The following is a 9,953-nucleotide window of genomic DNA, read 5'->3' on the forward strand; positions in this document are numbered from 1 at the left end:
CCTATAAAATAATTTTTTCAGGAAAAATCATAGTCGAATTTCAAGCTATTCTTGATACTCAGATGTTTGACAACAACCAGGAATTATGTTTATATGATGTTAAGGAAGTCATGGCTTATCCTATGTTTTTATGTCCAGTGTAAGCCTGTTTATTTTTATTTTTATTTTTTATATTTTACACATACAAATCTATTAAACTTAAAAACATTTGTAATTATAGGAGAAAACAGTTCACGTTTATAATGGATTTGGAAAAAACACGACGGAATTTTATTTATAAATATTTAATTCGAGACATCACAACAAATGAATTGTACTGGGAGTTTCTACCTTCCAAATATGATTACTATAATGGAATTCGTAACCGAAAGATTACAATACAGTATGGTAAGTTGTGCTTGTGTGTTAGCAATATTAAAAAAAAATAAAAGTTAAAAAATAGATATTGTTTATATTAGCAAACTTTTAATATAAAAATACATTTTATTAGAATTATGTGAACATGTTTAAAAAAAATTCCATAACAACACTTAATAAGGGTTTTGTGTGTAATTGTTGTAATATTGTTGCATTAATATAAAAAAACTGCATGTTTTTAGATCAAGTTGAATATTTCATGTCTCTGGATGTTATTCAGATGAAAGAAATGAAAATAAAGCAATATGAAGCGGTGGCTCAAAATATCTTTCCACAGTTTCTTCCACCATTTAATTTAATTCAACTTGAAGTTGGTGATTTTGGAATGCCCCTATGCTTTTATATTGTAAGTTTAGCTAGCTGGTTTAAAGCTGCGAATAGTGGGATAAAAATTATCCAGGAACATTACTTTGATGATGCAAATGTATCTTATATAAAATCAAAGGTAAGATTATTAATTTGATTAATCTGAACAATTACTATTCAAACAAAATTTGTAATATATATTGTTATTAAAAGTTTTTTTTTTAACTTAAGGTTGTAATAATGTGACATTTGTAGAAACAAGTTTGTTTTAAGTTAACTTTGTTTTAGGCTTCATGTTTAACACCATTTATTCATCAAATAAGTGAAGATAAAGTAAAAAATAAATCAATGAAGTCGAATTGCAAACGTATTTTGGGAATGATGGTAGTGTTGTGTTTAATGGAATATAATAGTGTTTCCTATGATGACAAAACAACCAAAGCTGAGATTTGTAATTGTTTGAGCTTGAATGATATTGACGAAGATGCACAAGTTCAAATTGAAAAAAATTTCAACATCTTTTTTAGCAATTGGCCATACAAACAAAAGTAAGTGGATTTAAGATTGTTAATTTTAGTTTACATATTTTATCAAGTACATTTATTCATAAATTGGTAACATAAAGTTCAAAAAAATGTATTATGTGCATTATAATTGATGCTTTTAAATTTAGTAACTTATACAGAATCGGCACATTTTAACAATAATTTTTTAAATTTTAGTTATCAAAACAAACCGGTTGAGATATTTGAAAAATGTCTAAGAAAGTTAAATGAAGTACCTGAAATTGTTCTTGTTCTTCCACTGTACTCATTAGTGCGAAAAACACCTTCTGAATTAGAACATGCACCTGGATTTCGTATTTCTGAAAATAATGAAAAAAAATTTAAGTCAAAGCAAAACCAAAAGTAAGTAGCTTAGGCATACTGTGGTCTATGATTATTTAGCTTTTGATTTAAATTTTTGGGGTTAAGTTTTTTAATATTTACTGCTATACAAATGTTCCACAGAGCCATTATAGAAATGGCACCAAAAGTATGCACTATGCTGTTAAGATTTCCATCAATAAAAAGTTATTATCAAGATATGTTAAGTCTTGAGTCGGTTACGACAATGTTGTGTGACTATCCATCTCTAAGAAAAATATTTGATGATAGGGGGATTTTTAAAAAAATTGAATATATGTGGGTACAACTTGCAAAAATACAACAAACAGAGGTAATGCAATGTTCTGAATATAGGTGTATTGTCATTCATTTATTAATTATATCTTTTCGAAAAACTTTTTAGGTAATGAATTTTAAAAAAGTTTAAAGTTATACAATTTAAATGAAAAATCAGAAAAACTTATTTTTTTCTAAATTGTGCTTCATTTGTTTTAGCCCATCACCGAGGAAGTATTTGTTAAAATTACAAATTATTTTTTTGTATATCTTCGAGAACAGTTGGAGGAAATTAAACTGCATAAGTAAGTTGCTGTGACAGTGTGTTGTTTTTTTACTTTAGCAATATGTAGTTTTATTTTGACAGTTTTTAAAAAGTTTTTTTTGGAACTTTTAAATTATATTACCAAATTATATATTGCAGTGAAAATATAGAAAAATCAGCCAAAACTTTACTTGCATACTCAAAAAAAGTAAATGTTATATTGAACAATGTTTATTTTCATTTAAAACATGATGTTGAAACAAACAGTGGTTTTATTTCATACACTTTACAATGGATTGATTGCATTTTGGAAAATTCTCATTATATTGCCCAGGTACATTTTATTGTAAAAAATATTAAATGGTTATAGAAATAGTTGGTTGAATGTAATTAAAAATATAAGGTGGTTATTAGTTTTGATTTTAACTTTGTTAATTTTTTTTGTGACTAGAATTTTAAGAAAGATATTTCACAAACACAAAAATTGAAAGAGGTAATTCAGGATATATATCGATCTCTTATAAAAACATTTCAGAAGATTTTTGAAGAGATGCCATTTTATCAAAACATTGGTCTACAAACAATTCAAGTATATATTTATGTACAACTTGTATACAAACTAACTTAAAATTCAGTTTTACCAATACCAGTAAAAAATTATGACCTCACATGTGTAAAATATTTATATACACATTATAACAGTTGTGGAATGCACTAATAACAAGAGTTTGGTTTCAAGATGATTTTACTACAATGTGGACTCAGAATTTAATGCATTTTATCCAAGAGTTTATATATAAGGTTAGTGGAGGTTTTAACAAATTTTTTTTCAGAAAAATAACTGAAAAGTAAAAATATTTTTATTTTGTTTAGAAATATCAAACTAAGTTAAATGATTTGCTTGAGTTTTATGCAAAAGACTTGGAAGTTTTTAAACCGAATGAAAGAGTTTCTGAATGTTTCTCAAATGTTGTTATAAATCTTTTTGACAAAGAATCGCAAAGGGTAAAATTATTTTTTAAATCAAATTTAATCCTGATTTTTTTTACTTAAATAATATAACTGCTCACGAAAAGTTATAAAAGCTTAAATTGATAGGGTAGTAGATTTGCTTTTTTTTATTAATAGGGTAGTAGATTTGCCCAGTGGATTGATAGCAACATTTTTAATGCACCGAACATGTCCAAGATTTGCAGAAAGTTTTTCTCTAAGCAGTGGAAACACATAATTTTAACTCACAACAATAAACTATTTCGAATTCTACAACTTATTTCTACCTGGAAACCTGCTGCAACAATACTTAAAATACTATGTAAGTTATTATTAGGACATATTATTTATACCATTTATTTAATAAAAACCTTGGTGGGTTGTTAAAAAAAAATTTATATTTATATTTTTAAAATAAGGCTGATTTTAGTGATAAACCTTTAGGAGTTGTAAAAGTTTGCTTTGGCAGTGTAGCTTTTAGAAATGCCTATTAGTTGTATTTGCAAAATTTTTTTAAGTTATAAAAAAAATTATCCTGTTTTTTTCTAATTTCTAATTGGTTGTATGTTTTGATATACCATCAACATTAATACGAAACACAAACAGTTTAGAAAAAGTCTAAATTTTTTTAAAATTATGATTGTTAAGCTTTGTATTTTTATATTAAACAGTTACCTAGTAAAAAACAAAGCAAGGCTTTGGTTTGGAAAATTTAACTTTAAAACCATTGCCACTATTACAATATTAGATAAGATTGGTAGGATTTATATCTAACAGAAATCAGTTGGTTCATATTTTTCAAATTTATTGTATGTAGGCTGCTGGCCATATTGGTTAGCCTTTAAGTTTTAAAATGTAAAAAAAAATAATATCAATACAAAGTAGGACATAGAATTTACTTAGATATACCAAAAATAAAAAAGCTTAGCTATCAATAACAGGCCGTTAATCTTTAATAATTTTTTTCAGGCGATCAAAACATTTTAAATAATCTTAAGGAAAAAACAACAATCCAACTAACAGAGGTAAAGGATGGAATGGAAGATCTACAAAAGATAATATATTCAGGGAAAATATCAGTTGATGATTTACAAATCGTTATGACAGCAAAGAAGGCATTTGTTGAAGTTTACAAGGCAATTGTATGTATGGTTTCAATTTATCGATAAAAGGTGTTTAGATTAAATATTTAACCTAATTTTTTTGTTGATTTCAGTTTGGCTCTTCTGTTGATAACTACTTTGAAAAATTCCTTGATTTACGAATAAGTGAAATTAATGCTTTCTATGAAACGAAAAGTGATATTTTATCATTTCTTTCGGTTTGTGATTTCATCGAAAAAAGTAAGTAAATTATATTATTTGTTTACTAATTTTGCTTGTTAAGCTTTTCGATTATAAATTTTACTTGATATTTTAGATATAAAACTGAAAGTGCGTAAAGCCTTGCTGGGAAACAAAGTATCTGAAAAAATTCAGGATACTGCTCTTAATAAATTGGTTAAGTGTAGACATGATCCACAGGTTAATCCTGTTGTCACTTTCTTTGATGTTCCTCAACAATATCAAGTTGTAATTTCACAAATAAAAAATACAAAGGTCAGTTATTAAAATCAAAAGTCTGTAAATAAAAAACAGAAACCCAAGTTCTACTTTTTATAAAATTTAGGCCATCGACAGCCAAGTGGTTAGAAATGTTTTGAAATCCATTCAACCACCTGAGAAAATAAATAAAGAAGTTGTGCTGACAATCAATGATGTGATGGACTATTTTTGGATTCCTACAATGATGGCTGTTGCTAAACATGTAGATGACATTAATAATGGTATGTATTATATTTTGTGTTTAATTTTTCAACTTTTTATAATATCTCTAACAAATTAATATTTAGGAACATTGTCCTTTCAAACAATGAAGCAAATATTTGAAACTCTTGATAATTTTGAAATAATTAAGCCAGAACTTGAAACACTTTTGCATATTTACTTCAATGTAACTGGAAAAAAAACTACATTTTTAAAAGAACGACTTCGACAAATAAATAGCTATTTTCATTTAAAAAGCAACATCACTGCTGCAAAAGTTGTGCATAGAATTCAAACAAAACTTGACTTGAAGGGAAACTTTTGTGTACTTGAAGTTCCTTTAGTATGTATTCTTTTTTTAAATTGAATCATAAAATGTTCATATGTTTTTGTGTAAATAGATAAACAAACGGTAGTAATATGATTATTAATGTTACAGGATATGGAATCAAAGGACCATGGTTACACTCTTAAGACGATTACAGAAAAACTTGTTTCAACTACAAAAAAGTTAAAGGAAGTTTCTCCTGCAATGTCAAATGCCTTAGAAACATTTTTACAAGAAAAAGAACTGCTTAATTGGCTACGAGAGAACATGAAAAGTAAAGTATAATTTTCTTTAAATAGAATAAACCCAGAAAATATTTAAAAATATCAGTTCGTTATTAAGAATTAAATGTTCAAACTTAATTAATATGGTTGAAGTAAGTTGTTATAATGTTCAGCAATAAATGAGGTAAAAGTCTTGAGTGATCTTGCCATGATATCAGCCGGGCAAATTCCAATGCAAGTTGATCGAGTTTCTTGTTTTTCTTCTGCTGTGATGGGATTTGCTCCTCTTATATTTGATCTTCCACAAACAGCAGGGTTTAATGATCTTATAAGTGTTTGTGAAGATATTTGGAAAAACATTCAACAAGATCCTGACCTACTAAATAAATGGGTACATTTACATTTTTGAAGTGATTTTTGATAAATTGTTATAACATGTCCATTTTACACACATTACCTACTTAATATGTTAGATACTACATAAATATTATAAAAAGTGTAATAAGTTAAAGGTTTTTTTTTATATTAATTTGTTCAAAGGTTGCAACAGGAAAAGAATTGGAATGGCTTCGTGGAGTCAAAGACTTGCATGGATCTGTGGAAAAATCTTCTTTAACAAGAGCTCAAAAAATTAACACAAATGGAGTTTATAAAATTGGGGAAGAAACTGATTTAACGCCAACTGTTGAGAACTCAATGAAATTATTTTTTAATAAACATGAAAGGGAAGAAATTAAAAAGAATGACAATCAAAAAGGTTTAAAAGTTTTTAATGTAACAATTACAAAAAAATCATTTAATATAAGGTGTACATACAAATTGTTGATTATGTGTGAACAATAGATTTTATGCCTAATGTTAAAGGATGTATTAAAACACTATGTTAAGTTATGTACATATAACAATAGCAAATCTTTTAGATCCTAAGGAGATGTCATTGAGTGACTTACGGGATTTGCAATCAAGGCTAATGCTGATAGCTGGAGAGGCTAAAAAGGGAAAACAAGATGTTGATGTTTTTATTAAAATGCTTTCAAGTGTTGAGAACCTCACAAAAGCTTACGTTAAACTTAAATCTTCTGGTTGTTTGTTGTTTCAAAACTGGTCTGCAACTGTTGTGTAAGTTTTTATATGTTTACAAATACTTACAACACTACTTTTTGTTGTTGTTTGTAAACACTTTGTTTAAATGTCAATTATGTTTATCAGCTGTTCGGATACAACAAGTGGTGAACATCAAACTTTATCAGTTTATTTTGACTCTGAAAGTCCTGCAATCACATCAAGAGAAAATGCCTTAGAAGAAGTTGTACAGTTGACTAAGGTTCTTAATGATGCACATGACAAGTATGTTTATTTTTAGTTTTTTTACTGTCTTTTAAAACATCTATTACTATACAATAAACTATAATAAAAAAAATATTGATTTTTTATTTTGTCCTCTGCAGTCTGCAATTACTATTCCTCCAAAATTTTTTTAGTTTATATTTAATGGTGCATAATAAAAATATATGTTTTAATAATCAATTTATATACGACCCAGTAAAACATTTTGTACTATACTTTGGCAATTAATTTAAGGGAAATGCTTTGTTATTAGAGCACGTATTTAACATGTTGCTGTATTACATTACCAATTTTTAGGTGGATGGACTATTTAAATACCAAAAGAACAGAACATTATCATTTAAACCATTACAACATTCACCAATTAACTTACTTGTGCAAACAATTGGCAAAATGTGATGAATATGGTGAGCTACCTGACCAAGCTTATGTTTTGCTTTCTTCTGTAAAGAAATATGTGGACTTTGATGAAATAGTTGAAACTTTAGACGAAGTTACACGAATAACAGATATTGATAGTGAAATGATTGAAGTTGAAGGTACATACATATTTAATTAATTTCAACCAATAGTTCCTGAATCAACCTTAAAAAAAATATTAATGATATGTGTTCCTGGTTAAACTGTTTAAGTAAAATTTATTGATGTTTTTGGGTTCTATTTAAAGGAGTAAATGAAGTATCAACAATTGAAAAGAAGCGAAAAGTTGTTCGTCAATTAATTCAACAAGATGTTCAGGGAAATATTGCTAAGGCAGCTGTGCAGAAACAATCATCTAGAAATTTGGACTTGGATGAATGTTTCATGATGTCATTGGAAATGGAATATGAACCTGATGAAGTTAATAAATACGAGCGCTTGTTTGATCAAGAAGCAGGTTTGCTTGACTTGATCTTTTTTATATTGTTTTGTATAATTGGACAGTTTACTAAAGATAGCCAACCTTATTTGATTTAAAACATTTAATTGTGTTTATTTTTTTAAATATTTTTATATTAAATAAAGTTTTGTTTTAAATATCAGGTAACATACATTTGTATTAAAAAAATTAGTATTTGTTTATTAATTGTAGAATAAACATTTGCTGTTAAAAAACATAATTAATGTAGGCTGTTTTGTAGTTGTCAATTACCCTTTACTTGTTTAATATTTTACAGGGTTTGAATCAAACACTAATAGAATAAATGTTATGCAAGATATTGTTAATGATCGCCTCAACCTTTCCTTAAACGAAATTGTTGAAAAAATTCAATCAGATTATAAAGAAGGAACCCTTGGATCCACAATTACCACCATCTGTGAAAGATATCTTAATGATACTGCTGTAAGTTATATAAAGTTTTATGTAAGAAAAATAATTATAACTTATTTTATGGTATGTAAACATTTTTTTTTCTAAACATACCAACATATGTATAGAATAAAAATTAAAATTATAAGAAAAAACTTATTGTTGTCATGTAGGTAACATCTTTGAAAGACTCAGTAAGTCTTGAACATTTGGGAAAGTTTATGTCAATGTTAAGTGATTCAGTACCACCTAATCAAATGGTAAAAAGGGGTTGGCCCGATCACTTTATTGCTGGAAAACCTAACCTGGTTCTTTGTCCTGAAGCTGACATATGGAGATCTATATTGTCAATATATTGCCATTCACCTGAATGTGAACTACCTTCTACTATAGAAGTTTTAGTTTGTACTGAAAATACTTCATCAGAAGAAGTAGAGTTGTTATTACGAAGAGCAATGTGTACAGCAGAAAACAGTGGTATTGTTTTAACACATTTCTTGTATTCGATAAATATGTATTTAACTGGTTAAACAAAAATATTTAATTTTACCAGTTTATTCTAATTTTACCTATTTTTAATTAGTTTTATTGTACATTATATAAAGTTTAGCCTTTTTATGTGTATTTAACAATTTACTACTATTATAGTTTAATAAATTTACCTTCCAGAGGGTAATGTGTTTTGTCTGGCATGTGCTGATCAACTTAAATTTAATGTTGCGCATGACACTGAGAAAATATTTCAACAACTTTCACAAAGTAGAGATAAAAATTCTGAATATCGTTTGATCATAATTACAACTTCAACACAGCATTACACTACTTGTTGTTTTGATGAGGTAAATAAAAATGTAATATTTTGTTAATAATGGATTTACAATTTCAAAAAATATTAGGTAAAATTATTTTTTTAAAGTTTCAAGTGGACAAATCTTTCATTAAAGTTGAAAATGAGATCAAAGAATATCTTGCAAAACATCTTACTGCTAAACATGTTAAGGAAAGTGCATCTTGTGTGGATCCTGACCAAAGTATTGTCAGAGTTGTTACATCTGATGCTGCTGGAATGGGTTCGTTTCATGAATTTTTGATAATTTTTCAAAAAGTGTCAATTAATAACCATGTAACCATAGGATAGCTTGCTTACTTTACTTACCACTTGTTTATAACTGGGTAGGTTATGTATTGGTGTATTTGTTACAACTTTCGCACCATTTCAACATAAAAATTCAAATATTTAAAAATCCGTATGTCACAAAGAATATTAATGTTTTGAACTTCTGTGCTTGTTTAGGTAAATCTTTGTATATAACTCGGTGTCGAGAAAATCTTGAAAGAATGAGCGAAAATAAGTTTGTTTGGAATTCTTCAATTGTTCGATTTCTTGAGAAATCTGTTGATACAAACGAAGTGATAAACAGTTTACTTCATGAAAATGCTGACATAATTAATTCTGAGCCTCATTTTATTCATCTTGATATTACTCCATCGGTAAATTAGTTTAAAAAAATGTTTTCTTTATTTTGGTTTAAGCAACAAATTAAACCTGTATTTTATTTTTTTATTTGTTGTGTTGCAAAGCTTTTATTATTAACATATTTTTACAATATCAACTCTTATTTTTTTCTTATAAATGCTTTTTTTAAGGTTCAATCTGGAGTTTACCCATTTTTATTCAATCTTGTATTTCTTGGCTCTGTGCAAAACAGTAAAGGAGTAATTTGGAAACGTGAACCTTTTCATTTTTATGCAATTGAATATACACTTCCAGAAACAAAAGTATGTTTATAAATATTGTAATGAGTTTTTTTCAATAA

The 9,953-nt window shown here is 27.1% G+C and overlaps 1 protein-coding gene across 1 annotated transcript in view; it reads left to right on the top strand.

The window, feature by feature from the left end:
• LOC145742107 (E3 ubiquitin-protein ligase rnf213-alpha-like) overlaps window positions 1-9,953 on the top strand; it is a 32,338-nt gene that overhangs the window by 11,281 nt on the left and 11,104 nt on the right. Inside the window, exons 37-66 of the mRNA XM_082559866.1 lie at window positions 22-139; window positions 221-387; window positions 600-862; window positions 1,012-1,271; window positions 1,446-1,631; window positions 1,734-1,941; window positions 2,106-2,191; window positions 2,311-2,485; window positions 2,603-2,740; window positions 2,854-2,952; window positions 3,025-3,156; window positions 3,280-3,463; window positions 4,111-4,283; window positions 4,358-4,484; window positions 4,561-4,739; window positions 4,810-4,966; window positions 5,033-5,289; window positions 5,386-5,548; window positions 5,672-5,889; window positions 6,039-6,255; window positions 6,419-6,617; window positions 6,708-6,845; window positions 7,143-7,384; window positions 7,513-7,722; window positions 8,003-8,169; window positions 8,310-8,613; window positions 8,806-8,975; window positions 9,053-9,206; window positions 9,431-9,627; window positions 9,784-9,915. Coding sequence (XP_082415992.1) covers window positions 22-139; window positions 221-387; window positions 600-862; window positions 1,012-1,271; window positions 1,446-1,631; window positions 1,734-1,941; window positions 2,106-2,191; window positions 2,311-2,485; window positions 2,603-2,740; window positions 2,854-2,952; window positions 3,025-3,156; window positions 3,280-3,463; window positions 4,111-4,283; window positions 4,358-4,484; window positions 4,561-4,739; window positions 4,810-4,966; window positions 5,033-5,289; window positions 5,386-5,548; window positions 5,672-5,889; window positions 6,039-6,255; window positions 6,419-6,617; window positions 6,708-6,845; window positions 7,143-7,384; window positions 7,513-7,722; window positions 8,003-8,169; window positions 8,310-8,613; window positions 8,806-8,975; window positions 9,053-9,206; window positions 9,431-9,627; window positions 9,784-9,915 — 5,420 coding nt within the window. The remainder of the gene's footprint in view (window positions 1-21; window positions 140-220; window positions 388-599; window positions 863-1,011; window positions 1,272-1,445; window positions 1,632-1,733; window positions 1,942-2,105; window positions 2,192-2,310; window positions 2,486-2,602; window positions 2,741-2,853; window positions 2,953-3,024; window positions 3,157-3,279; window positions 3,464-4,110; window positions 4,284-4,357; window positions 4,485-4,560; window positions 4,740-4,809; window positions 4,967-5,032; window positions 5,290-5,385; window positions 5,549-5,671; window positions 5,890-6,038; window positions 6,256-6,418; window positions 6,618-6,707; window positions 6,846-7,142; window positions 7,385-7,512; window positions 7,723-8,002; window positions 8,170-8,309; window positions 8,614-8,805; window positions 8,976-9,052; window positions 9,207-9,430; window positions 9,628-9,783; window positions 9,916-9,953) is intronic.

The sequence above is a fragment of the Corella eumyota genome, chromosome 2 (genome assembly GCF_963082875.1).
Source record: "Corella eumyota chromosome 2, kaCorEumy4.1, whole genome shotgun sequence".
NCBI classification, from domain to species: Eukaryota; Metazoa; Chordata; class Ascidiacea; order Phlebobranchia; family Corellidae; genus Corella; species Corella eumyota.